Source organism: Odontomachus brunneus, unplaced genomic scaffold (genome assembly GCF_010583005.1).
Source record: "Odontomachus brunneus isolate Ranch 3 - 2012 unplaced genomic scaffold, Obru_v1 Obru_scaffold_002, whole genome shotgun sequence".
In the NCBI taxonomy this organism is placed as follows: Eukaryota; Metazoa; Arthropoda; class Insecta; order Hymenoptera; family Formicidae; genus Odontomachus; species Odontomachus brunneus.
This window is the reverse complement of record NW_022639452.1, coordinates 1,904,601-1,931,775: the sequence shown is the minus strand read 5'-3', so window position 1 is coordinate 1,931,775 and position 27,175 is coordinate 1,904,601. Positions and strand designations below refer to the sequence as shown.

Sequence of the window (27,175 nt, the reverse complement as noted above, 5' to 3'; positions counted from 1 at the left end):
AAAATCGTATATAATTGAAAAAAATATATTTGATTCACGGAAACGTAAACCCGGGCCTGCCAGTCTACTTATATCTTTCGCTAAATATTTACAAAATGTATTTACAAGCGTTGTTAATTAATTATAATAGTATTGTATCTCATATAACAATACTCGAGTCGCGAATAAGGTCTAGATACGAAATCGCTGATCGTCCCGATTATCAGAAGAACGTTATAGGTTCGCAATTAGCAATCATCTACGGCTTCTTGTTGCTCATACTGATTAAGCCCGTGTCAAATTAGCTGTTAGAAATTGAGAACTGCGAGTTAGACATTAAAATTCAACGAATAATTTCAATCTTGGCTTTTTTCGCGGTCTTCAATTTCCAATCTAATCTAGGCTTTAGGATGCGCTTCTAGAGACCGGATTGGGCTCTTTCTCTCTTTCAGTGGCCTGATCTCAGTGTAAAGCTACTCTGACGAATGTACCAATAAATAAGCTCACTAGCAGAACGCCTAGCGCGTACGATTACAAACTTACAGAATAAATAACAACTTGAGAATATTGAGCGAGTATCAAAAGAGCGAACTATAACAGCGCTTTTCTTCTAGCGCCGTTTCAGGGAATACCTGACTGTCTATTGCAGCATTGACTAGGCGGCACGGTCCAGTTGTACTGATAACTCATGCGATTCCTCACTTCTTTCGAGCACAACGCCCCGGAAGCTTGATAATATTCGTGCATGCTCCTCATGTTCTGAATAGTTTGCTTGTGCGTGATTATATACTGATTGGAACAGCCGCGCGATCTGTACTCCGTGTCGAAGCGCACGTCGTGCTTCCTCTCGATGTTCGCTAACGGTGCCAACCAGAGGCCAACGGACACGTCCTCCGAATTGTGCAATCTGGAACAGAATTAACGAATGGTTTTTCAGCAAAAGGTACAAGCAGAGTTGGGAAATAACAAGTTACTTGTAATGTTTTACTTTTTATAGTAATGAGTTGGTAATAGCGTTAATAAATAAATTAAAAATAAAAATAATTAGTAATTTAATAATTAAATTTTTTAAATTATTATTTTGTTTTTTTTAAACCGTTTCATTTTATTTTTAATTTTTACTTTTTTGGTAAATTTTACTTTTAAGTATTAAATTTTATTTTTTTAATAAAAATAAATACACATTAATCTTAAAAATCAATTTTCTCAACTCTGACATTGAGGTTCCTGGTTGCACTGCTGTGAAACTCTGGATTGATGACATTAGAAGCATGAAGACACATGGCAAAAATTTTTGCTTCTTTAGCAATGGGATCAGAAGCTTTAAAACCTGATTTATAACATGCTCTTTACTTTTTGTTTCTGGATCTTTATCTCTTTCCAACTATAGGCTCAAGATTCAAGTCAGAAAGAAATAAGGATAAAGAAAGAAGGAGCACATCGCTTTATCTGGACCAAGTAGTAGAAACGTCATCGATGCTCACTTGAGAATATCCGCATTAGTCGCGATAAATTTGACGAGGTTGTAGGACAAGACATAGCCACCGCCCAGGGCGTATGGCAGGTAGTAATCGCAGAGAATCCAGGTAGTCTCCTTCCATGGACCGCTCCGCTTTACTTGCGCCCGGCCGTTAAAGAAGCCCCAGTAGAGCTCGCGCCTGGTGCCCTTGCTCTCCCATCTGTCGAGCTCCTTCAGAATCTTGTGCACCAGCACGTAGGAGTCGTCGTCGCACTTGAGCAAGAAGTCGAAGTCGTAGCCCTCGTGGACGGCCTTCAGCGCGTGCAGCACCTTCTTGGTCAGCATGCCGTAGGAATCCTGAAGCTTGGGCAAGAGCAGCAGGTCGTTGAACTTGTCCCTTTCCGACAGTAGCGTGTTCCGCTGCTCCGGCAGGATGTCCAGGGTGCCGACGACGAATAGCGGTCGGACGGTGGCGTGGTAATCCACCAGCCAGGTCTTGCGAATCGTGCCCCGGCGTTCCAGATTGTCCGGGCTGCTGAGAATCAGAACGACCAGTCTATACTTGATCCTACCCTCCATCATGGAAGACTCGGCCGTCGAGCATCTTCGCGTCGGTAAATAGCGCACGCATAGGAAGACGAACACCAACACCAGCAGCAGCAGAAGCGCGTTAGCGCGGATGAACAGCTTCCTACGGCTCATCGACGGCAATTTCGGCGTGAGATCTAAGCGCAGATGCGTCATGAAACCGCCGAGCCGATGATGATCTTGAATTTCGCCGATGGGAATACAGAGCGAAGCGAGCTCCGAATTCGCGAAAGGCTCGTCGTAGTGGCCGCAATGTGATCTTGAATTGCGCCCGTTGGTCTCTCACACCATTGTGTCTTTCGCTCGTCAATGGATTCAGGCACTTGTCTCGGGAGTTCCGACTTCGTGAATTCGCAGTACAAGTGGTGTCGTCACAAAAAAACGCGATAGAACTGTAACCGAGACGCCGAGCTGAATTAAGCTGTAAACAGCAGTTTTTCGATCGCCATTCTGACAAGAAAGGTATCTGAGTCTCTGTTTCTCTACTAAGTAAAAGAAACCTCGAGTTACTCGACGTAAGGCAAAGATTTTATCGGATCACTCATGAATGTCAATAACAATAGTAACGAGCATGTACCGTCAAGCATCAACGATCAGCTGCATTCCGCAATCAGCTGATCGGCGGCTTCACCGGTTTTAGTTAGGTTAGGTTAAGCTGGATGGATATCGATATTGGATGGATATAATACCGACAGATGATAAGATATCTGTTTATTTTAGTTGCATTTCGTTGCGATAGAGAGTCTCTGAAGAATCAATCTGAAACAACCTAACCTTGATCAGTTGCTATTTTGCTAAAAGAAGTTAGGTAAGTCAACATTGTTCTCAATTTGTAGTCTTTTATCACATCTTTTAAGAACTCAGATTACTTCTCATCTTTAGGAATAATTTAGCTAATGTAATGTTTGACTTCTAGAAGTCACTTTGCTGATTATCGGACAAACGATACACGTGAGGAACATGGAGATTATCGAATTGGTATCCGATGAAGATCAATCAGACGAAGGTGCAAAGAAAAGTAAACCTAAGGCATTCAGTAGCAATTGCATCAATTTTAAATGCAAGTCGGGAATAGCTATGAAACCGGCGCCTTCCTTTGCTTGCGCTTACTTTGGGGTTACTGACAAGAAGAAGAAGAAACGTGAAATATGCAGAGAATGCTTTGGCACTGCTCTGAAGCATCAACAGGTATGTATAATTTTATTTGAAATAATAATCAATCGATAAGTGAAGAGATTCGCGTATAAACGCGATTACTATAATATATTAGAGAGATATCACAAATGCGACATGATACACTACTAAGAGACACTTATATTTACAGCAACTGGTTAAAGCTTTCTTGGAAAGCAAACCGCTATTAAATTGTGACTTTCCAGATCACACAATGGAAGTAGAAATTTCTGATAGTGATGAGTCTGACAGTGAGGAGAAGAAAGAAGTGGATAACGGTATATTGAACTTCTATTGTCTCTAAATTGTAGATATTTGACAGAGAAAGAGAAAAGGAGTTAGATAAAATTTAATTTTCTAAAGCCAAACAACCTAAATATCTAAGATATCATGGAAGTTGCAACTGTTTAAACAAAACAAAAATGTGTTCTAGAGCAATATTTACCAGAAGATATGATCTTAGATATTCAAGATAAACTGGACGATACATTAAAATATGTCTCTAAGAAGTATAATCTGAAACACCACACTGATGTAGCATGTAAGACTCTGAGAGAAAAGTGGCGCATCATAAATGGTAAAATTATGCTTACTATGAATGCAAATTGCATGCAAAAGTTCAACAATCTCTATCTCATTTATTGCTCATTGTCTTATATTGTTGATTAACAGTAACGAATGTTGATCTTGATATGGAGATACGAGGGATAATGAAGACCATGGATAAATTGCGCAACGAATTGTATGACGTGTACAGACCGAAAATCAAGATGGTCGAGGAACTCCAGATAAATGACGGACCTGTGGAAAGTCTGTACCCATTTGTGGCGACGAAGAAGGTTACACAAGTGCGCGTTACACCTGGATTGTCACATGACAGCCAAGTGGAGGTCGTGCCGATCGAACGAGACGTCAAGGAGATCGTGATTCCCAACTTACCTCCGGCCGGGCCGCTCGTGAAAGCGGTCCCGGACGTAGATAATATTGTTTATGTCATGAAAAGTCCTCTCATGCCCTGGCAGAAAGCAAAGGTTTGCAGAGTAACATAAACTAAATGTTTTATATATCAAAGATTCTGTGAGAAAATATATGTAATTAAGAGAAAGATAAGGCCTAAAAGAATCGTGTGCTGGACGTTATCGCGAATAAATTTGAATGGGAGGATAACGATATTTAACGTTATAATCAAATAATAATCTTTCTCTTAATTAACTGTAATATGAAATTATTCGCTGCCATACTTGTTAGACAATCGAACGATCATGTAATATGGCGATTCTCTTGTAGATTCAACATGTAATCTCGAGAAATCCATGGAGCATTCGCGTGAAACTAATACACAGGAGGGGCTGCCCGGTGTTCAAATCTGTTTTCGGCAAGCAATTTGCATTGGCTCAAACAAGTAAAGTTTTAATCCCGGTCGGAACGCGAGTTGTCGCTTTGTTCAACGACGTCGTGAGCAATAACTTATACAGCGGAATCATCGCTGAGACACCCAAGTCAACGAACAGATATAGGTGAGATTTCGTGCTCGAATATCTATGCGAATGTCTCGTAGAGATTTGTAAGCTTCAAAATCCTATTTTTGTAGGTACTTGGTATTTTTTGACGACGGTTACGCGCAGTACGTCATGCACGAAAATATCTGTCTAGTTTGGGAACACTCGTCGCACGTTTGGGAAGATGTGCCAGCTGACTCGCGAGATTTCGTGAAGAAGTATCTGGAAACATATCCCGAGAGGCCAATGGTGAAGTTACAAAAAGGTCAGATAGTGAAGACCGAATGGAAGGGCAAGTGGTGGATTGCGAGGGTTTTATCGGTCGATGCGAGTTTGGTGCAAATGTTCTTCGACGCCGATGGTAGGACCGAATGGATTTATCGTGGATCCACTAGATTAGGGCCTCTGTATCTCGAATTGTTGAAGGCCACTGCGAGACAACAGGGCAACAAGGCGCATCATGTACCCAGCAATGCGCATAATCGGTTGCCTCGCCTTCCCGCAGTTTCCAATGTAAGCAGTTGCTTGTGTTAATATAGAAACTTAATCGAATATTGAAGTGGGTCTAGGAAATAATTTATCACGCGTAATTATTGTATCTTCTTACAGAAAAGCAATCTGCCTTACGTCGAGTACACATCCAACGTGGAAGCAGATGAGGAAGTAACACAGAATGCACGAGCAGCGAAAGCAACACCCGCGACGAACGCGCCGCTTAGTGCACCGGCAACCGCTGCACCGTCATCCGTTGCACCGTCATCCGCTGCACCGCAGCAGTCACGAGCGGTAGCCAAGAAAAGTACAGCCAAGCGGCAAAGCAGCGCAGACAGTGCAACAACAACATCGTCAGTATCAACAGTGTACAATCCTCCGGCGGAAATAAAACCGTCTCACAGTATCGTTGTGAGTAACTATCATTGAAGAATTCCTAAAAATAGGCATACGTTATCATTAGGTGATTCTATCGGCGCCGTATATAATATTGAATAATGATATTTTTTATATATGTTTAATGATCTGGTGCAGTAGTTAATTAATCTGACTGATAGGATAATTTCGTTTCTTCAATGCTTTTCTTTTTTCCCAGTTTTACCATACTCAGCGGAAGTATGAGCCGAAGAAGTATGTTTTTCACAAATGTGGGATAAGATGTATCAAGAACATCAAGGTTTCGTACGAAGATCTGAAAGGGCTGCCTCCGCTTTCCATCCCCTTATTATGCGGGTGGCATCGTCAGCTCTGTAAGTTCTCCAAAACCAAAAAAGTGATACTATATCAGGCACCATGCGGCGTTAGGCTGCGAAATATGGAGGAGCTGCACCGTTATCTCCGTGTCACCGGTAGTACCTTGTCTGTTGATTTGTTCGACTTCGACTACTGGGTGCGTGCCTTTGCGGACTTCGTCGTGGAGAAGTGCTTCATTAACATCAAAGTGAGTCAACGTCGAAGCACAAAATTTTATTCAACAGCTGTACTAATTATTACTAAGGCACTGACATCCTACGGATGTTTGAGAGAACTGATATTGAGTCAGTAAAAATATTCGATTGTCTATTTTTTTTATGATAAACCGGTCATCTTTAGTTGATGAATTCCACTGAATGCAATAGAGGCAAGTTCGATTGAAAAATCGAACCTAGCTTTATGACTCAATATGTTTAAATTATATAATGTGGTAACGTGTATTAATTCGTTTTGCGACCATTTGAAAGGATCTCAGTTACGGCGTGGAGAACGTGCCGATACCATGCGTGAACGACTTGGATCACACACAGCCGGATACCATAAGATACACCACGCGCAGGGAACCAACAGAGGGTGTTAATTTGAATTTGGACCCAGCGTTTTTATGCAGCTGCGATTGCGAGGACGATTGTCAGGTATAGAACGTTAAACAGCGCTCGATAACGCTTTGATAACATGACCTCGCTCTGTTTCGTTTCATCACGTTGTTTTGCAGGACAAGAACAAATGTCAGTGTTGGCAGTTAACAATACAAGGAGCAACCTTGGGTGGCAAGGTTCCAGACACTGCTGTTGGCTATGTTTATAAACGCCTACCCGAACCGGTGACCACCGGAATTTACGAGTGCAATTCGGGATGCAAGTGTTCGGTGAAAACGTGCCTAAATAGAGTAGTCCAGCATCCTCTCGGTCTGAAATTGCAGGTGTTTAAGACCGGACCACGTGGATGGGGTATAAGGTGCCTCAATGATATTCCACACGGTGCTTTTATCTGTATTTACGCAGGCAGACTGCTCACCGAACAGGTACTGATATTTTGAGTCGATTTTGTAAATTTATCTTTATATAGATCTGTCATACTTTATGTTTCTTATCGTATAGGGCGCCAACGAAGGTGGCAAGAATTATGGCGACGAATATCTGGCAGAATTGGATTACGTGGAAGTGGTGGAAGGTATCAAAGAAGGCTACGAGAGCGATGTTCTCGAAACAGAAATGTCAGTCTCACCCACGGATGACAAACAGAAAGATACCATTGAGACCTTGAGCGACGATGAGGAAGAACATAATTCGAAGGATAATGCCAATGATTCGGATGAAGATTTTATGACCAGATACTTGAGAAGTACTTGCAGGAAATCGAATTCTTCCTCTATTAGGTATATCTTTAATCATACTTCTATTGCAGTAATTTCTCGGAATGTTTAAGAATTAATTTCTTCTTCTAAAGTATAACTTTTATTTTGATAATAATAGTTATATCTTTGATAATAATCACACATCCGCGCGAGAAGCTTATTATAATATTGAATAGTTAGTAGAGAAATACAGAAAGGGTTTTGTTGTCAGGAATCGTTTGAGAAAACGAAAAACGGACGATATAACAGATCAACCAGAGTGTTTCGAAGAGAGCAGCGAGGACGGTATCACTACAAAAAGCTCGGAAAAGTCGTCCGCGAGTGAAAATCGCTTAGCTGATCAAGATGGGGCTAATGGAAGTGACGATGATGATAGTAGAAACAATTTAAGGGAACCGAGTAGATTTGAGCCGAGTGTAGAGCCAACGCAAATAGAAGGACCGGCATTCAAGTCTGTGAGAGACTTCTTCGGTGAAGACGAGGCTGTTTACATCATGGACGCCAAAACAACCGGAAATATTGGTCGTTACTTGAATGTAAGTGAAATTAAATATTAACATATCGTTTGTTGAAATTAAAAGAAATAATTTTTTAATTATATTTCGAGAAGAGAATATACTGAATAGGATATTAATATACTGAAGAATATACTGAAAAAAATATAATAAAATAATTGCTTTTATTTCAATAATACAACGCTTTCAATACTCAAATATCTTTTGAAATATTCCATGTGTCATAAACTCTTTATGATAATATATAAAGTGTTTTTGTTAAGTGTGTTGTTTCTTTCAGCATTCCTGTGATCCAAACGTTTTCGTGCAAAACGTCTTCGTTGATACGCACGACGTACGTTTCCCGTGGGTGGCGTTTTTCGCGTTACAATACATAAAAGCTGGCCAAGAACTTACGTGGAATTACAGTTACGATGTAGGTAGCATACCTGGTAAAGTGATCATTTGCAAGTGTGGTGCTGCTAACTGTAGGGGCCGTCTCCTATAAGCTGTGCGTTTGGTAGGCAGTTTTTTTTATCAATGAATTATTTCTCATACAAACAATATATTTTTACCTGCAGAACTGCTATATACAATTGATAATAGACGTTACGAGTATCATTTCACTCACCGTTATTTATTCTCACCAAGATTTGTATTATACACATGTGTGAAGATGAAAAATATGTGTTTTTCGTTTGTACAATTCGCAAAATATATGTGATACCACCTCCGATAAATTACAAAAGAATATGCTTTATAATTTATGCATATATACCTTGATCTGTTAAAGAACAAATTTGACTTTTTGATAGACAGAAAGAGTGAATTATTACCTGTTATCTTTTTGTGTAAAAAATACACGAGATCCACACAATTCGTCGTCGTATACAGGACATAAGGAAATGAGAGCAATATTCATAACAATGAATGTATTTGCTTATTACTTTTGATTATTGTACATTCTTAGCATTCATTAGACACGTTACACGTTGGTAGCATTGCAAAGACACTACTTCTTTGATCGCAATTTACACAGATCTCTTTGAAAAACTCAACTCAGCATACAAGAGTCTCGAAAGTGTTTTCTTAGCACTTCGCTCAAACACACAAGTAATCCTCCGTCCTTGCGACGAAAAAATTATTCGATTAAAATGGAATAACGATTCAATGATCGCGCGCGTACATGACATAAAAATGTATAAAAAGGTTCCTCGAGATTTATAAATTAATAACAAAGAGAAAATGTAAAAGTCGTACGTACTGTCTTATAGAGAATATATCAAAATACATTATATTATATATATGTATATATATATATATATGTATGTGTATGATTGTTAAATTTAAACTAAAACTAACCTTCATAATCGGTCTTTTAGCTACGAAAGAACAATATCAGTATTACAAATCTGTAGACTTATGCATACATTTAGAACCATGAAGAATTAACGCGCGAGAATGAGCTCTTCATTATACTTGACATATGCAGTATATTATTTTATTATTATTATTATAAAACAGCATCCACATACCTATGTTCATTAATTTAGAGTGCTTAAATATTCTAATCATAGGCGAAAAATAAAAATCAAGCTGTGGTGGAATATTCTCTCTCTCTCTCTCCTCTCTTCTCTATGAGGAACATTAATGTACTAAAGTAACAAAATTATGATCCCGCATTTTGTTTGGTTTTATGCTAGTGGAGTTTCAGAAGCTGCTTAATTTCATCTTTCTCAGCTGCATCCAGATAGCTCGTACCATCCGGTGTTAAACCATCCGGCTTAGCACCTTTCTCTAGCAGCAGTTTAACACAATTTGTATGTCCTTCCCAGATCGCTGCTAGTAATGTCGTGATTCCATGCTTGTCTGTGGCCTGTAAAAGGGAATCTTACTCTTCAGATTTTTCTTCATAGAAATTAGTTGCAAAAATACATGAGTCATATTTAACACTGAAGATAATTAACAGTATAAAATTATCAGGCAGTATATAATCCTTTGATTACAATTATTAATTTCTAATTATGTTAACTATTTCAATTATCTCAATTAATTATTCAGTGTTTATACTTGAACTTACTTGAACTTATACTCAAAACTTACATTGGCATTTGCTCCTTTCTCCAGCAGATATCTAACAACTTCACTTTGGCCATAATCAGCTGCATAATGTAGTGGAGTTCTTCCATCAATCATTTGATTTACATCAATATTCTAAGAATGACAGTTAGTAAAATTAGTCAGTGAAAAATAGGTATTTTTACTTTTTGATGTTATTAAATTATCAGTCAGTAACTAATACAATCTGATGCTATTATAATATAGTCTGGTCAAACTTTTTGCTACAACAGGATTTCAATTTTCCTAAGACCATGGAATATTTAATATACTATGTGTAAGATTATAGAACTGCAATATAAGTAAATAGTAATTCAATTTCAAATGGATAACACAAAATACAAGAGATTCTATAAAACAACATTTCAATGTCTCAATGAGATATTGTTATTAGGAGATATTATTTTTCTACAGTTCTTCATTTACTATAATGAAATTGATTATTAAATAGATTTATTATAGCATATGATATTATATCATTAGAATGATTTTTATATAGATTTTTTTTACTTGACTTTGATGTACACTGTTAGCTGAATAGTTGACCCTAAAAAGTCCAAAATGTCATTGAATTCATTACCATTTTTAGATTGTTCATTCGATATTAAGATTATGGAAAATAAGATTCGGAGCATTCAAGCTGCTTGAATGATAAAAAAAAGATAAAATCTGTCAAATAATCGAGACAAGCCAATGCATTCGAAGCGCGCCGTAATTATTCGTACATGCAAGTACTTCCGGTATTGAGATGAGCATAACACTTAATTATCCGATGACTTTTTGGTACGCCTAATAGTCTAGAATGGGGCGTTGTGCTTAGCATACGGCGCGATCGGAGTGTGTGCAAACAATTTTTACGAAAATGTTACGATCGACATGTCATATTTGCCTTGTTCTCGACGATATCTCGCACTTGCTCAAGATCGCCATTCTTTATTCCCCAAACAAGCTCGCTCATTTTCGTCGTCGTCGTCGCTTTTGCGGGCTCACAGACACGACGAACAGCACACTACGTACTTCCACTTTCTTCTTATCCGTTTCGTACTTCAGTCATTCGCCCATGAAATTTGACGAAGCACCGTGCACCCACCAAGAGAGAGTCTCCTTGTGCGCCTGCTGATAATCCATGCACGATACCAACCCATGAGAATTAAATTCCGGCTTGTTTTAACTGCACTCCCTTCTTCGGGGTGTGCGTACATTCTTGCAATAATAGAAATTTTTACAAATTTTTTTATCCTCTCTTTCTTTCCTTGATACTGGAATATATCTTATTACAAAAAAGTAAAGAGAACGTAATTAAATAGGACCAATTTACTTTTATTTATGATCTATTCATCTTTTTGACTTGTACATAGTTACACCTTCTGCACTTTAAATGACAAGTGTAGTTTTGACTTTGGAATAAAATAATTAGAAGGAGAAAGAAATTACGATAGAATTTAGATAATTTAAATAAGAAAGAAGCAACTTCATTAAATATTTACACAAATAATCTTTTGAAGAACAATTTCTACAAGCACTTGCTGTCAATTTGAAAACCGTGGGTTGACTATCGCTAGATCACATGGAATAACGACCGACTTCAAGCTAGTGCGACTGAGGGGGGAGAGAAGGGGTTATGTCAGACAGGTCTTAAGTATCGAGCAATGTTTATTTTCGAAGCCAATTCGTAACAAATAATTGCCATTACTACGAAAGATATAATTACAACACAGAATGGCATCGATTGCTCGCATCGGTATCGCGAGACTCGGAGTTAATAACCTTACTAGACAATTATGTAAGGTCAGTAGTAACAATCTTAACAGATTTTATTCTTAGTATGCAAGAGTATCTTGTAAAATACTTAAATATTGATGACAAAGTTAAAGAGAATTGATACACAATGCTCGCCACAGAATATGAAATATATATACGATGTCGATATAGGTTAGGTTAAAAATATATAATTGTTGAGTTATGAGATTATAACAATTATGTGTGTATATGATTATTATACGTAGAGATATCTCTATCATCATTTATAATATCATAGATAATGTTAACATGATCAAGTATACAGTTTGTTGCTGGAATATACAGATGCAATTGTCTTATTTGTGTTCTGCACGAATTGTTTAGGTGACAACTGTCGGCAGTATAAGCCAAGTGGCTTTTATCAGTAGGAAATCTAAACGAGTGGACAGACGACCGCGGCCTCAGCCATTTGATTACATGAACAAAAATTATGGTTATTGGGACCAGCTTTTCGATCCAATGATCGACAGACTGGATGATAATTCCAAGATAATCGTCGTCGAAGGTCCACCAGCCTCAGGCAAGACTAAATTTTGTCAAAAGCTTGCAGAAGAACTTGACATGGTGTTTTTACCACCACCTACCTTCGACGAGTATTACATAACCGAATATGGGTATGATTTGCGTACATTGGACGACAGATTGTCGTATGGTGCTCAGTCATGCGATTTAAAGAAATTCCTGTCAAACCCACATCATCCTAACGTGACTATGTTTGAATTTAACTACTTCCAATTCAAGTATGATCAATACATCACTGCCTTGCTGCACTTGCTGTGCACTGGCCAGGGAATAGTACTCAATCGTTCTTTCTACACTAATTTTGTATTTGCCAAGGCGATGACAAATGCTGGTTATATGCGTCCCCAGGCACTGCGATATCATAATGAAATCGTAGGATTTACATTAGATGCAGTGATGAGACCTCAGTTGGTTATTTATTTGGATGTGCCCGTTGATGCTGTCAAGGTAATTTTGGCTGCAATTTTGTTCTGATATTCACTGCCAGTACTGAAAATATATAGTTTATGTCACGTATACTGCAGATTTTCAGTACTGATAGTAATTTCGGAACGCAGCCTTTATTTCATTACCATGGATGCATTCTTTGTGGTTTAGGGAATCATCATAAGATAGCTAAAGAGTTGAGCTCTAAATATTACTGAGCTTATAAAATATTACTGAGTGTAAACGCTTCGAAATAATTGTTTAACAGAAATGAAGCATTTAGAGTTTAATTAATTCGAAATTTCTGTGAAATGCTTTTTATATTCTTAATTCAACTTATTTTATATCTTATTTCAACTTCTTTATCAACAAAACAAAGTTGGAAGATAGTTTTAAGCACTATAAATATTTCACAAGTGTCTTTGTTCACTATTTGAATTGTTTCATGTGGAATACCTATTGGAATGTCTTTGTCTTGTCATTTTCTAATATGTTTGATGATTGCAGGAAAAAATAAAAAAGCGAGGTATACCATACGAGGTAAATTCGAAAGTTTTAACAACAGAGTATCTCACAGACATTGAAGAAGCGTACAAGCAAGATTATCTGAAGAATGTTGTGAAACATTCTAATGTACTGCTTTACGATTGGACGGAGGAAGGAGACATTATGACCGTGATCGATGATATCGAAGAATTAAACTTTGACATATATAAAGAAAAGGGTAAAATGTCGGATTGGATTTTTGAGACGGTACAAGAGCTACGTATCAAAAGAACATATTATCACGATAGATATTATCTGCATAAGGATTACGCTTCGATTGATTTTGAAGTTCCTGAAATGGTATTTACACCCGAGCAAACGGAAGAACGAAAGAAGCTAATGGAAACGGTATGTGTACATTGAGTCGTGAATTATTTATTGTAAAACTAATATTTATATATAATAATGAAGGACAATAAGAGCTGATGCGGTTTGTTTAATATTTATTCTTTAATATTTATTCTCTTGCTCTAATACATATTTTTACGTCACATCGAACGATATATTTTGAACGTAGAATTGTTTAACGTTAAGGGTGAGTTTCAACGATCAAAATCTGACTGACGGTATCAGGGTTCCAACTGAAAATTCTAATGGATAAGAATAACGAAGTATTCGTGTCCATCAGTTAGAACTCTGATATGGTCAGATTTTGATTGTATTCTATAAAACTTGTCGAGTCTTGTCGAGACCTTACGCGAAACAGTGAGTTGACTGAAATGCTCTACGAGCATCTTTGTAATAGCTTCGCACTGTGTAAATATCAATCTTACTGTACAGGTGCCCGGAAAGAAATACAGTGTGGGATTCAACAGAAACCTGGGAGATAAAGGGATTTTGTGGAAAGTATTTCTACCTCCGGATTTTTCCACTCTCAGACCTAATGCGCGCGAGGTGGAAGTGTTAAAAGAAGAATTTAAGAAACTCAAGGCCGCTGCGTTGCCCTGAGAATAATAAAAATATGCTCGCATATATGTGTAGGGAAGAAAATATAACTTGTAAACAGTGTCCAAAGCAACAATAAATTACTGTTGTAAAGTAAACATCGTTGGGACGATGTTTATTCTTCTTTATTAATATATTTTTTTAAAGGATCGCTATATATTGAAGCGCATACAATTGAATTTTTGGATTGATATAGTTCGATCTTTTATTCAAGATCGTTTTTTGAGTTTATGTTCAGATAATGTGCAGCCAATGAAACTGTCCTCCCGACATCAGAAAATGGCGACTCAATGGCGGGTGAAAACACTGTTCTACTCTCAAGTGATGCGACTCAACGAGTCGGATTATCGAAATTCGGTATTTTTTTTTTTTTATTTTTTTTCTCTTGAATATCGTTCATCGACGTTTTGTTTTTAGCCGTTAGCGATTCTCAGAAGATCTCTTGACCGTTTTAGAAGATATTCTAGTATACGATCCGTCATACGAGTCTGCGCATGCGCATATGCGCATACGCCACATTTTCTCGATGTCGCTTGGTTATTATGTCGCATGTGACTTTCGACAGACGCGAATCGAACTACAAGTTGTGAAGCCAGGCGTTCTGAGGCCAATGTCGTGGAAGGCCGTCACACTCGTCCATCAACGATCTAACCGGTGTTTCATGAGTCTCGACAGAGTAAGCGCACCTTACTGTTCGCCGATTACGAGCGATCGCATTTGTCGACCACGCAACAAACATTACGGACGCGCTGTCTCTTCGCTACGATCTATATCCGACGACGAAAGGGACGCTGCTCGATCGTGGATGCCTACACCGATGGTGAGTACGAGAGCGATCGCAAGGCCGATCCAACATATTTTTAACCTTGTGTTTGTATGTTAAGAAAAACGGCACTTAGTCTTTTCCACGGCTAGTCGTGGGCTTTCGTACTTGCCCTTGTCACGTATTGTATCTTTGCTGAAACCTGGTCTTACCTAAAATCATCTAGATTATTGTCGTTTTCTCTCGGTAATAAAAAGTTATAAGTTTAGTATTGTTGTGTATGTGCACAGACAAAAGAACTTTAGTATACATTTGGCTCAAGATAATTTGAAACGAATGAAAACACAAAATGAGCAAGGAGAGAGAAAGATGAAAGTTTCAGTTGGGAAATTTACTTGTAAATTTGATATGAATATTCAATGAAGTCTTTGAGTTTCAGGCTCTTTCTCTTCCTCTCTTTTTCATACACACACACACACACACACACACATATTTTAGAGAATAACAGTATAAATATAATCTGTATCAACTTGATTGTATATTTTTTATAGGTGTAGCCATGGTTGAGATACCAAAGGACTGTGTCCTGCAGTGGGCGGGCCATGCTGGATATATTACGGAAAGATTCAGTGGTCTGTTGGCACGTCAGTCTCTAGTTGATGTCACATTGATCTGCGATGAACAAAAACTACGTGTTCATAAGCTGGTTTTAGCTTCCAATAGTGTATATTTTGAGGTATGTATACAAAATTTTATGATATATATTTAGTAACCATATTTTATATGCATTTTGAAAACTGGGTTTGTATATTTTACATATTTAATTATCCTTTTATTTGAACATTACATTGTCTATTGGTTTTTATTGTGTATGTCTCTTGATTAAATTGTATTTATTATATTGGTGTCTAACTATATACCAGCAGATATTAATGTGAATATTACATATTTGTTAATAATTTTCATCACTTCCTAAACATTGTTTTTTTAACCACTAAAAATTATTAAATCCTAGAAACATTAAAACATTCTTTTTTTCTACAAATACGAATTGTTTTATAAGGTACTGTTATAGCTTAAGATACTGTTTAAGTAATTATATAAAAATAGTGTAAAAAGATTTTTGGAAAGTATTACACAAGAGTAGATGAAAATAAGAAAGGAAGAGAGAAAGAGACAGAGGGAGAGGAATTTACATTTATTTACATTTGTAGAAAATTATTTCACTTTCGTGAAATATATTGATTAATATTTGGATGCGTATCTCTATTTTTCCTTGCAGATCTGCTGATGACTGAGCAGTATCATTAAGATTTTGTTGAATGAACTTTAAGGATCTTTTATTCTTTATTATAATTGTTTTTTATTAATTATCTATAGAATTATTTATTGATAAAGGGAATTTTTTATTTATTTGTGTTCGGTGAAGCAAGGTAATGATAACTTGACGTTATACTTTTATAATCACATTTATTGTCCTAAAATTTAATGAGCAGATATAATTTATTATCATGTATATTTTGTATATATCTATATTTTTTAAAAATGTAAAAGTCCAGAAAAATATCAGAAACTCCAGAAAGTTAATATCCCTTCGATATTTAAATTATGTAAAATTGTTTACATATATGTTATACAAGTTATACAGTATAACAAGTTATACAGTATGCGTTGTTTTAAGGGATCCTAATAATGCGTATCAAGAGAGAAAACTGTATTTGATGTTTATAGAAGAGGATGATAATTATCACTAAAACCTGATAACATGCATACACAGAGAGTAATGTTACTAATTTTACCAGCAAAATATTACTGAATTTGCACTCGCAATTCTTTTCACCTGTTTAACGTAAAACTGATGAAAATTTTATTATATCCATTTTAAAATCAGGAGGATAATAGTGTACTTATGGCAGAACGATTTTGCAGGGATAATATAAGATTCGTATAAACTAAAGAAAGCCTTGCGTATTCGGAATTTCGTTAGTTCTTTACAAACATTCGAAGAAACCAAGTTCGAAGGGCATACTTTATACAGTTTTCGAAACGACAGCCGTTCTTTAGAAAGGTATTAAATAACTAACTCATATGATCTAAGGGTAGAGTATGTACGCTCGAGTGTTTTCCCGGGAGTACGTTCATCGCTTCGCGTTCGTGACGAATTCTCTGTAGAAATACAGAGTCGCTTGCATGATGTGATTATCTTTCTGTGTACGAATAAGTAAATCATTGTCGAGTAAAATAATATCCAGACGACAGTTTAGAAAGCACATCGACGACTGAATATTAATCCTTCAACTGCCCCCAGCAAATGTGCTGATTTCATCAGCATTTTACGTGGTTCTGCTCCAAAAAGGATCAATAAAACGCGTCATCTACAAGGAATAATTCGGGTTTTGCAGTTAAAGGATTAAAATCAATATCTAAAATTACATCTACATCTAACTTTCTTAAGCTTTCTTATCTTTATTATTTCTTGGCGATATTCCTTTTGATTGTTGCACCATAGGAAATACTACAACAAGATTTGGGGCAAGAGCCGATTATACTTTTAAAAGATTTGGACTTTGAAATTCTGAAGGCCATGGTTGAATTCATGTATTGCGGAGAAACTACGGTGTCTCATCAATATTTGTCATCCTTGCTGGATGCAGCGAAAATTTTCAAGGTACGTGCAGCCTGATTTATTCAGTCGACAGTTGTTCGTTTTGGCACGCGAACCTAACTCGCTCCGTTTTTCCTCCCCACAGGTGAAAGAATTGGTATCCGTGATCGATACAATCGTTGGCACGAAAAAGATCCTAGACAACTTCGAGACTTGCTTGAAACAACAGACGGGAGACTGCAATTTAAAAGTTACGAACAGTTCGCTCACGGAGAACGATTACGTCCGTGTCAGATGTGATAAGCTGAGCATGGAGAACGCATCGCTCTGCGCCGATAGCAATAACGATGCATGCTCAACTAAGAGTCAGTCTTTGGAGTCTTTGGACACCGAGCACGATTCCGAGCACACGTTGTACGACGAGTCAGACATTATCGATCCCGACAGCGGGAAATCTACGGAAACGTTGTCACTGTTTACGATGCCCGATGTAAATATTAACTGGCACAGTGATATCATTAGTTCCGTGTCTACGCACGGTAATGTAAACGAAGTACAAATGATGGGATGCACACACGGCAATGGAGACGAAACTTCTTGCAATAATAGTCACGACTTAAAACCTATGCTGTACGAACAATGCTGTGATCTTTCCGAGGTAAGCGAACATGATCAAACTTCCTACTCTGCCTCCTCCTCCTGCTCAACGACGACGACGACGACGACGCCGGTATCGCAATCTTGCCTTTCGCGAGTCGACGACGATCTCGAGCAATGTTTTGACAGGAATGTTCCTCTTAGCAAAGTAGGTAAATGCGTCAAGGTTTACACGCACAAGCGACGCAAGTCCGTGGACGAGATACGGAACAAGCTTGTACATACGCAATGCAATCTAGTGCCAACCCCGCCGCCGTCTACGGACTCAATAGATCTATTAGACGAACCGTCCACTAACAATATACCGGTTACTCTGTTAACGTCCTTGGATATGGAGAGCGATGAGTATATCTTGAGCTTAAGCACAGAGAGTATTCAGTCTATTGTAGGTAGTACCATAAGCGACCAGCATACGGTGATCGGTTGTAAGAAATCGAATGCGAGATCGGATAATGCCGAGAAGGAGCGATTGAGTCCGAGCGACGCGGATTACGCGAAGCCGGTTCTGAGACGGAGTACTCGATTGAACCAACAGGAGAGCGACGAGACCGCGAGCAACGGCGGCGGGATACCTACTACGGCAAGTATCGCAGGATGCGAGAAACCGTTCAAGAAAGGCAACTCTCCCAATCGAACGGAATTGTATGCGAAAGCGAAACGCAAAGGAAGAGAGGATCGGAAAGTACTGGACCACTACGGTGCCATTAGTGTCGATACGACGCTTCAGTCCGCTATCAAAAAGAGCTTGAAGAGCAAGAAAAGCAACTCGAAACTAATGGTGAGAAAGAGTAGCAAGTCCGCGTGCGCGATGAGCACATTGAACGCAGGTAAAGAGAAGGAAGAGTCGAAGCCGAAGGCGACCACGACGACGACGACAACGACGACGATCAGTGGAATCAGAAACGAGAGTACGGATGCACGGGTGATTTCGGATCGAAGGTCCGTGTCTCCCATGAAATTGGACACGATCAGCGGCATCGATCGCGCTCTCTGGGGCGACAATTCTGACAGGTTAACCGAGGAGGAAAGCGAGACGAATTCGCTCGTGTTTTCGCCCAACAACGCGATCCCCTTCGCCGTCGGCCTGCTGCCGTTACGCACTGCGTTGGAAAAGATGCAGGCGACACCGGATTATCAGCCACGTAAGACCCGATCATCGTTCGCCCCGTCGCGGCAAGAAAGTGTGTTGAAGCGAAAGGCGAACTGCGTGTTCTCAGACGTTGTGAAGAAGCAAGGCGTTGGCAATAACGCTGAGAGTCCGAAGACTGTATGCCATATACAGATTAAAGCCGCGCCGTCGCAGGACGTGAAGAATCGCAAGTCTCGATTATTCACTGCCGGCGACGGACGTCGCGAGCAAGCAATAACGCAGGTTAGTTAGGATAGATTTGCAATGGAATATTCATTGATATTCGACGCGAGACGCCGTACGGAAGCTCGCAGCTTCCGTCGCAATTAACTCAACAAAATTTCTTGCGAGAGATCCTAAACAGTCTCTTGAGTTTGCTTTTATAAGTGGTAGAGAAGAAGAAAGAGAAAAGTGTGAGAACTCAAGATTGATAATTGATTTCTTTCGTCATATACAGAGTATACGTTATTGTGTGTAACATTTGAATATCGTCTGTACGTTTAAGCGTTGAGAAATGATCTCCACCATAGATCAATGGTGCATATTTACATTTTTTTTGTACAATTACACAGAAAGAAAATTCTTTTCCGTGCGGTTGTCTTTCGTCATCTCATATATATGTGTGTGTATATATTATTACGTAATATATTTCGCGACAAATTATTACCGTGTGTTTCTCTTAACTCATACATAAGTTTATTTTTTGTAAGTTATTGATTTAACTGTAGTTTAGCTTGAAATATTATATTGAATTTACAATTGTATAGATGTAAGTAGATAGAGGAGATAATATTGTGAATCAACAAAGTTTAAGGGAAACATTTTTTTTTCCTTTGTTTTTTCTTTTTCTTTCGTGTTCGTTTTAGGAACTTCGCGAACGTGATTGAATGATGCCCATTTTGCGTGATTATGCTTTATCAAATTAACCCATTACGCTGATCGTTATTAGTTGAAAGTGATCGTATTTGAATATGTGAGAATGAATATTGTATAGCGATTGCTGAAAAAGATGTATATTCGGAATTAATTTTAAGCACTGTAAAGTAGTACGCGCAATAGAGAGAAAGAAAAATAAGAGTAACGATAATGTTATATTTTTATAAATTTTCGTTTTTTAATTATAATATATATATATATATATATATATATATATATATATATTTGTGTATGTATGTATGTATATATATATATATGTATGTATGTATGTATGTATGTATGTATGTATATATATATATATATATATATATATATATATATATATATATATATATATATATATATATATATACACACACACACACACACACACACACACACACGCGCGTGTATCTGAGAGAGAATAAAACTCTGAGAAACGATCTTAATTAAATACATTGTACCTTCGGAAATATGGTAGCAATAATTTTTTAACGAAACCTCGTGAGTCATATTAGCGTATAACTTGAAGTAAATTAGCGAATTGTAAAACAGAGTAATTTATAGAAATTAATGTAGCGATCGTGTTCTGCTGATGGGTAATCGTTTAATTATCATTTCGATATCGATCACGTATCTTTCACTTAAAAAGCGTCTCTGTTAGCTTACAACTGAGTAGATGATATCACGAGTAACTTAACATAAGAATATATACTGCATAAGCGGTAACGAAGCTCTAACGTGTTGCAACAGCGACATCGCATGAGGAAGAAAACAACAAGCGCGTTCTCAATGTACAAAATGTATTTTTAACATAACTTATAATCGAGCTCACGTGATCTACGTTCATATATTTGTTTTTTTTCCATTTTGTACATTTAGTTGCAGTATTCTTAGGATTAAAACAGTTGCTGCTCAATGTGTAAAGGGATTGTTTATCGCAATGACACAAATAGTGTTGAGAAGAATATATACATAAATGTAAATACATTTATACATACATATAGATGTATATACATATATTTTTTCACAATAAATGTTTTCGATGGGAATCTGCGATTTTTATAGCTCATTCCTATCTCTTTTTGACTCCAATATTTTCCGTTATAGTGTTCTAATATTGTAAGATGTTTCAGTTCAAGACGCTGACTTCGAGTATCCTTCCCCATATTCTTCAAACCCTAATAGGATAAAATAAAATGCACCAGATCGTCAGGGGGAGGTCGGCGACTCGTGAGGACTTGTTAATTAACAAACTGAAATCATTCGTTCTCACAACAATACTGTGTTCAGGTAATGCTTTTCCTCAGGTATATATTTCATGTATACAGAATACTCGTGGAATACACCGTACTATACCTGGATATAATAATAATAATGAAAAACAAAATATTAGTGGCCCAAGGGGGTGGAAACCGGAGCGTGAATGTGAAAATAGCAATGCAGCCGCACGATACACAGTCTTGACACTGCGCAGAAGGACAGACAGAGCGAGGTAGAAAGAGAGAGAGAAATTAAAGAAAGAAACACAGCGGCTTCTATTTATAGCTTTGTAATTTGATTGGCCGCACGAACACGACGACACGCGCTCAATCCATGCGCGACTAGGCGGCGATTTTCATTAGGGTATATACATACTTGCTTATTTCTTAGGCTGGTCGATGAGCGATCAAGCTGCTCGAGATATCGCGTGCGTGCATATATATATATATATATATATATATATATATATATATATATATGTGCATACGTGTATGCGTGTATGCCTAATGTGCGAGAAATTGATTTCATGAATGAACGTGAGCGCAGCAACTCGCGCGACACATTCAGCGCAAAATGTGCTCGTCGGGCTGTAGGAACTTCCCTTTTCTTCTTTCAATTTTTTTCATTTTTTCCTCTCCTTCGGTCTAGCGCGCAAAGGAATATAACTCTCGTCCAACTATATCGAGACACAGGCCGAGATGTGGAAATATCAACGAGCTCTGCAAAAAAGCAACGCATCCTTTCCAGAAATAATAGCTGGGACGTGTTTGCGGAATGTGGGCGAAAGTGGCTTCCCCGTTGGGAGAAAATACTCTCTCGGTGTATCGCCCGCTTGTTTATCTTCCGTGAAATGATGGATTAAGGAATGTGTCAATTGTGGCTAACAGAGAGGTAAGTCGCTGGACGCGATCGCGGATTGCGTCAACGCGAGCGACCGTTTCTGCTAATGAGATATATGCGCGAACGTTATTAAACTGCATTTTTAGCTCTCTCTCTTTCTCTTTCTCTCGTATACGCGCGCGCGCGTATCACGTTAGCACGCAGAAATAAGTTCTTCGTTACGGTATATAAATAACAGCCCCTAGGACTAGTAAACTATTCAACCACGTAACGTCACGTGATATAATCGAGCTCGTTAACCGGCGGGATTTTGGCGTGTCTTGTCATCTGTTTCGGCATATACCAGCCGTTTGATCGCAGTACTACTGGTTGAAACTAAGTGCGATCGATCGATCGATCGATCGAGCGAGCGAGGTCGATTTTCGGAAAGTGCGATTTAGATTCAACAAATCCAGAAATACACAGCGATCGCGAGTAATTGTCGCTCGGTAATTACGCAACGTCCCCGGACAGGTGATCGTTCTTTGGAACAGAGTTACTTTCCAGGCGATTTTTAGACACATCATGTCGTTCCCCTTTCCCTTCTGAATTGTTGGCATCTTAGCAACGATCCGCGTGACGCTCGTAGTCAAGGCGCGCGATGCTCGTATTGAATTTTTTTCTTTTTTACGTGCAGGTTCACATATTTATACATTGCTATGAGGCGAGACGGAGAGGAGGAGCAATAATACGAGAATTGCCTGGAAAACGTCGTGTCTGAACTGATCCCATGGCCGCACCGCCCCGCAGACGTCCCGGACGTGTCACGTTCAAGAGAGATCGGGAGAGAGCCAATTGGGGAACCGGCGTCGCTCGCTTCCGAGTCGAGTAATCGATCGGATCGTCCGTCACTGTCCTCGTCGGTGCTGCTACTGTTATCCAGGAACCGGCTTGATCACTCGCTCGACGACGTGAATGGAATCCGAGAGATCTCGCACGACGTCAAGAGGCGTCGAAGCGACGCCGTTGGCGCCGCGAGAACGTTGCACGGGTCGCGACGCGTTCGCGACGCTTTAAGCTCCGAGAGAGCCGAGGAGAGGACGTGCCCGACGAGGTAGGTTGACGCAGTAGCGCAGCAGCAACGGTGCAATCAATGGGCGCATATTGATCTCAACCTTTCGCGCGCGAGGAGTCTCCGCACCTGCGAAGGCGGGCGAGTACGCGCTCGAATTCTTGCGGAGGAACGCGACCCTGTGCACTTTTGCTCTCCATTTTTGCCCGTTATTTCACGCTCATCCGCACGCCGGAACGTGTGCCTCACTGTAAAAACTCCAGTGATCTCGCACGGTGCAATACGTCTTTTTGTTTTACGGAAGAAACGTGATTTGCGTCAGCAACGCAAATGATTCTTCTTCTCTCATCCGATTAGAGTTCCACCAGTCATATCTTACGCAGAATATGACACTACAACTTTGCCTTAAGCCGCGAGCAAATTGACCAAACACGATTGTTCCAAGAATACGGACTGTGTTTGGTCAATTTGTGCTTGTGACTTAAAGTAAGCTTGTGCAAAATAGGCCTAAGTTTTCTCTTGTCACGCGAAATCTTGAGATCTCCGAAAAAGCGATCGATTGTTCGCTCTCGAGTTCTATTGATAAAGCGTATTTCAATATCTCGTGTCGCTACTAACGTTCGTCCCCTTTGTCAGGGTAATAGTCACGCGTTCCCACGAAACTGTGTGCTTCGTTCGCACAATTTTTCGCGAATCGCAAGTTTTGAACTTTAGTCGCTCGTTCTGTCGAACACTGTTAAAACAAATAAGTGTGCAGAAGAGATAGACATGCGGATATCTCTCGACGCTTCGATCGATTGCCAGTTCTGCCGAATCAACAGACACGCGAATACGGCAGTTGACAGGTTCACAATTATTCTCAGGAAGTGTACAATCGAGCACGACGCCGCATTGTGTGTGAACAAGTCCGCCGGTTCTCCGTCCAGCAGTTCAAACGGGCTGAGAAAAGGCGCGCTCGGCCGTCGCTTCCGCCGCGAAGTCGATAGGTGGCGCCGCAACGACCGCGCCGGCCGTCCGGATTGGCTGCTTCGAAAGTAGTGCCAGACATGTGTCGCGTTTCCCGCCTCCGGTGCGGCTTGTGTGTTGTGTGGGGGCCGCGCCAGTCCGGTGAGTCGAAGCATAGAGACACGTAGAGAGCGGCGCGTAAGGGCCTAGGCCGGAATCGAACCGCGGTGTCTTGGTTGGCTCTTCTCTCTTTCTCTCTCCCCTCTCTCTCTCTGTCGTCTTCTCTCACTCTCTCTCTTTCTCGCTCTCTCCGGCACGCACGAACGCGCGACGCACGCAAGCAGGCGAGTGAGCGAGCGAGTGAACGAGCGAGTGAGCGAGCGAGCAAGTGAGTGAGCGAGCACGCACGGCAGCAGCAGCAGCAGCGGTGGCTCCCTGTCCGCGCACTGTCCGGTGACCGACCGTAGTTCGGCTGTGTCCGTCCGTCATATTATATTCCCGGCCCGAGAGAGAGCAAGGTTGCTGGCACGTAGTTGGTGTTGCGACGCAGGAGGCGGTGGGGACGGACGGACGGACGTACGGACATACGGCGGGTGTGCGATTCGCGGTGTGCGCGTACGAAGCGGCGGAACGAGGAGCAGCGAGAGAGCGGTTTGGGACTGTGCCGGCCATGGAGAAGCGGATAGAGCTCGAGAAGCGGGGCAGAAACCCCGGCGACGTAAGGCAAACCTTTCGATATTATGTGATTTTCGTGTCGCTTATTGCTGCTTTAATCTTTATCTGTCTCTCTTTTTTTACCGCCTCTTCCCCTCTCCCGGTGTTGTGCGCTTCTCTCTCGACGTGTGTTTCTCTCGTGTATATACTTTCTCTCTCTCTCTCTTTCTATCTGTGATTCGCACGCGCTCCTTTATTACGTGTACAAGAGGACCCACGCATTTACGCGGTGCTCGCGCTCGCGTCGCGTGCCTGTGCCACGCGACGATGTGCGTCGTCGTCGCCGTCGTTGTCATCGTCATCATGTCTTGTCGTTGCGTCGCGTTGTTGTCGTTACCGCCCGGGTTGCGGTTCGCGGCCGCCGCACGGCCGAATTAAATAGTCGGCGGCGGCGGCGTTCGCCGCGAAAGAGAGACGATGAGAAAGAACGAGGTAAAGAGAAAGAGAGGGAGAGGAAGGGAGAGAAAAGACAGAATCGCCGTGTTGCCTCGCGCTTTGGCGGCCGCGCTGCGACACAACACCACGCACTCGCTAGAATGCGGCACGCTACTAGTCTTCCGACTTTCTCATTCTTCTCTACCTGCTGTTCATCTCCCCGTCCTTGTCGCACGTTCGGCCACAAGGAGCATTTCGTCTCAGCGACGACCGCGTGGCCGCCACCGTTGTCGGTCCCGTGGACGGGTCGTCCCCGACCGGGGCACAGCATATGCACGCACTGACGATGGCCGCGAACGAGCAACGGGCATGGCGCGTCGGAGAGGCTTCTCGCTTCTCTTTATCCCCCCTCTCTCTTTCTCGCACCTTCGCACGTACTCCACGCGTCTCTCTACCTACATCCTTCCGCGCGAGTGTGCTCCACATATTTCTTTCTCTCTATATCCCTTTCTCTCTTTTCCCTCCGGCCTGCTTGATTGCTCGCACGCTTGCATATCCGTCGTTCTATTTCGCATGGTTTCTCTCACGAGAGGCGACCGCGCGTCGATCGACGACGCGACCAATCGCCTTCTCTCGCCCTCGGAAGTGATCTCGCAGCGATCGGCATCGTGACGCGTTGTGCGTCTCTCTCTCTCTCTCTCTCTCTCTCTCTCTCTCTCTCGACTCGCTTCGTCTCTTTCGTCGTGCGAGTGAGAAATTTGGATGCTACACGGACGTGAGGGATCGAGTACGACGCGACGACGTGCGATCGCCGTTCTGTCGAAATGCTAGTGTACGGCGATGCGGTGGACTACGTGCGGCGCCGTTGTGTGTTCCTTAATCGCGCGCGTTTATACGTACGCGATCGCTTATTCGCTGCCTCCTCTTATCGCGACGCGGGGAGATACGTTTCACGTTATGACGATCACGCGCTCACGCGTACGACCACGATCACGACGGCATGACAACGATGATAATTATGACGGGGGACAATAATTTCGAGGAAAGGCGCTCGTTTTTCTGGTAGCGTGAAAAGCGAGACGCGCGCGATTGTGCAGCCGGTCGTGCTTCTCGAGACCGGGAAGCGCGCGTCGTGCACGCCACCACGTTCCCTACAATTAATGGTGGATCTCTCGTGGCGACTTGGTCGCTTGACTTTATATCCGCGGATAATCGATCTCGCTCGTTCTCTTTGTCCCTCTTTCTCCGTTCTTTTCGTCGAATCGCGCGCGCGACACCGGTTACTACACGCTGTGAACGAGGACGGATTTATTTTGTCGCGATTTCACTTCCGCGTGTTAACCAACTCTACACGAGTAGCGTAGTGTGATTCGATTTCTGACGCTATGGCTATAGAGCTCGAACACGCCAAACTTGCCGCGCCGAGTTGTGCACGCTGCGCGTCCCCCTGTGCGAGGTGCACACAAAAATTCCTCGCCTTTCAGTCACGAAAATTCCACACCGCATCACTAGTTGCGTTTGGAATATTCTCGTTTCATATGTAGCATACTTGTCTACGCATTTTACGTATGTCACACACAAACATATACACGCATATAAACATAGAGTAGTTAGGTTAACACCCAACCCGGGGATCGTTATGCTGATTGATTCCAATCTAATTTCTCGCCGGTGGGACGTTCGTCCTTTGAGACAAACTCGCGCATACGTATCTCTCTCTCTCTCTCTCTCTCTCTCTCTCTCTCTCTCTCTCTCTCTCTCTCTCTC

At 40.8% G+C, this 27,175-nt stretch overlaps 7 protein-coding genes across 14 annotated transcripts in view; 5 read left to right on the top strand and 2 right to left on the bottom strand.

Annotated features, from left to right (window-relative positions):
• Window positions 1-9: 9 nt before the first annotated feature.
• LOC116841043 (beta-1,3-galactosyltransferase 6) lies at window positions 10-2,212 on the bottom strand. The gene is made up of 2 exons (XM_032808551.1): window positions 1,464-2,212; window positions 10-886 (listed from the first exon to the last, which is right to left on the bottom strand). Exons 1-2 carry the CDS (start codon window positions 2,180-2,182, stop codon window positions 601-603), a joined length of 1,005 nt encoding a protein of 334 aa, XP_032664442.1. The 5' UTR covers window positions 2,183-2,212; the 3' UTR covers window positions 10-600.
• Window positions 2,213-2,340: 128 nt separating this feature from the next.
• LOC116841002 (histone-lysine N-methyltransferase SETDB1) lies at window positions 2,341-9,403 on the top strand. The gene is made up of 15 exons (XM_032808448.1): window positions 2,341-2,488; window positions 2,747-2,834; window positions 2,943-3,214; window positions 3,351-3,477; window positions 3,633-3,776; window positions 3,872-4,230; window positions 4,487-4,716; window positions 4,791-5,211; window positions 5,308-5,601; window positions 5,786-6,130; window positions 6,411-6,578; window positions 6,659-6,967; window positions 7,044-7,321; window positions 7,512-7,836; window positions 8,096-9,403. The coding sequence occupies exons 3-15, from the start codon at window positions 2,987-2,989 to the stop codon at window positions 8,300-8,302; spliced, it is 3,435 nt and encodes a 1,144-aa protein (XP_032664339.1). The 5' UTR covers window positions 2,341-2,488; window positions 2,747-2,834; window positions 2,943-2,986; the 3' UTR covers window positions 8,303-9,403.
• On the bottom strand, window positions 8,712-11,028 carry LOC116841066 (myotrophin-like). Its single transcript, XM_032808583.1, has 3 exons — window positions 10,802-11,028; window positions 9,898-10,008; window positions 8,712-9,670 (listed from the first exon to the last, which is right to left on the bottom strand). The coding sequence occupies exons 1-3, from the start codon at window positions 10,868-10,870 to the stop codon at window positions 9,494-9,496; spliced, it is 357 nt and encodes a 118-aa protein (XP_032664474.1). The 5' UTR covers window positions 10,871-11,028; the 3' UTR covers window positions 8,712-9,493.
• Window positions 11,029-11,332: 304 nt separating this feature from the next.
• Window positions 11,333-14,249, top strand: LOC116841036 (NADH dehydrogenase [ubiquinone] 1 alpha subcomplex subunit 10, mitochondrial). The gene is made up of 4 exons (XM_032808538.1): window positions 11,333-11,700; window positions 12,037-12,681; window positions 13,168-13,554; window positions 13,987-14,249. The coding sequence occupies exons 1-4, from the start codon at window positions 11,632-11,634 to the stop codon at window positions 14,152-14,154; spliced, it is 1,269 nt and encodes a 422-aa protein (XP_032664429.1). The 5' UTR covers window positions 11,333-11,631; the 3' UTR covers window positions 14,155-14,249.
• A 40-nt stretch (window positions 14,250-14,289) lies between these two features.
• LOC116842752 lies at window positions 14,290-15,471 on the top strand. Its single transcript, XM_032812410.1, has 3 exons — window positions 14,290-14,508; window positions 14,607-14,971; window positions 15,466-15,471. Exons 1-3 carry the CDS (start codon window positions 14,442-14,444, stop codon window positions 15,469-15,471), a joined length of 438 nt encoding a protein of 145 aa, XP_032668301.1. The 5' UTR covers window positions 14,290-14,441.
• Window positions 14,674-20,456, top strand: LOC116841007. 8 transcript variants are annotated; one of them, XM_032808481.1, is made up of 6 exons: window positions 15,519-15,650; window positions 16,197-16,347; window positions 16,596-16,694; window positions 16,844-16,982; window positions 17,424-17,582; window positions 17,665-20,456. In XM_032808481.1, exons 5-6 carry the CDS (start codon window positions 17,499-17,501, stop codon window positions 19,555-19,557), a joined length of 1,977 nt encoding a protein of 658 aa, XP_032664372.1. In that variant the 5' UTR covers window positions 15,519-15,650; window positions 16,197-16,347; window positions 16,596-16,694; window positions 16,844-16,982; window positions 17,424-17,498; the 3' UTR covers window positions 19,558-20,456. The 8 variants fall into 8 exon arrangements, with proteins under 8 accessions (XP_032664353.1, XP_032664399.1, XP_032664408.1 ...); XM_032808498.1 differs by having other exon boundaries at window positions 16,596-16,763; XM_032808508.1 differs by lacking the exon at window positions 16,197-16,347 and having other exon boundaries at window positions 15,506-15,650.
• Window positions 20,457-24,473: 4,017 nt separating this feature from the next.
• The window catches only part of LOC116842413 (acidic leucine-rich nuclear phosphoprotein 32 family member A-like), a 9,591-nt gene continuing 6,889 nt past the window's right edge, over window positions 24,474-27,175 (top strand). The window contains exon 1 of the mRNA XM_032811616.1: window positions 24,474-25,037. Within this exon, the coding sequence (XP_032667507.1) occupies window positions 24,990-25,037 (48 nt within the window). The 5' untranslated portion in view covers window positions 24,474-24,989. The remainder of the gene's footprint in view (window positions 25,038-27,175) is intronic.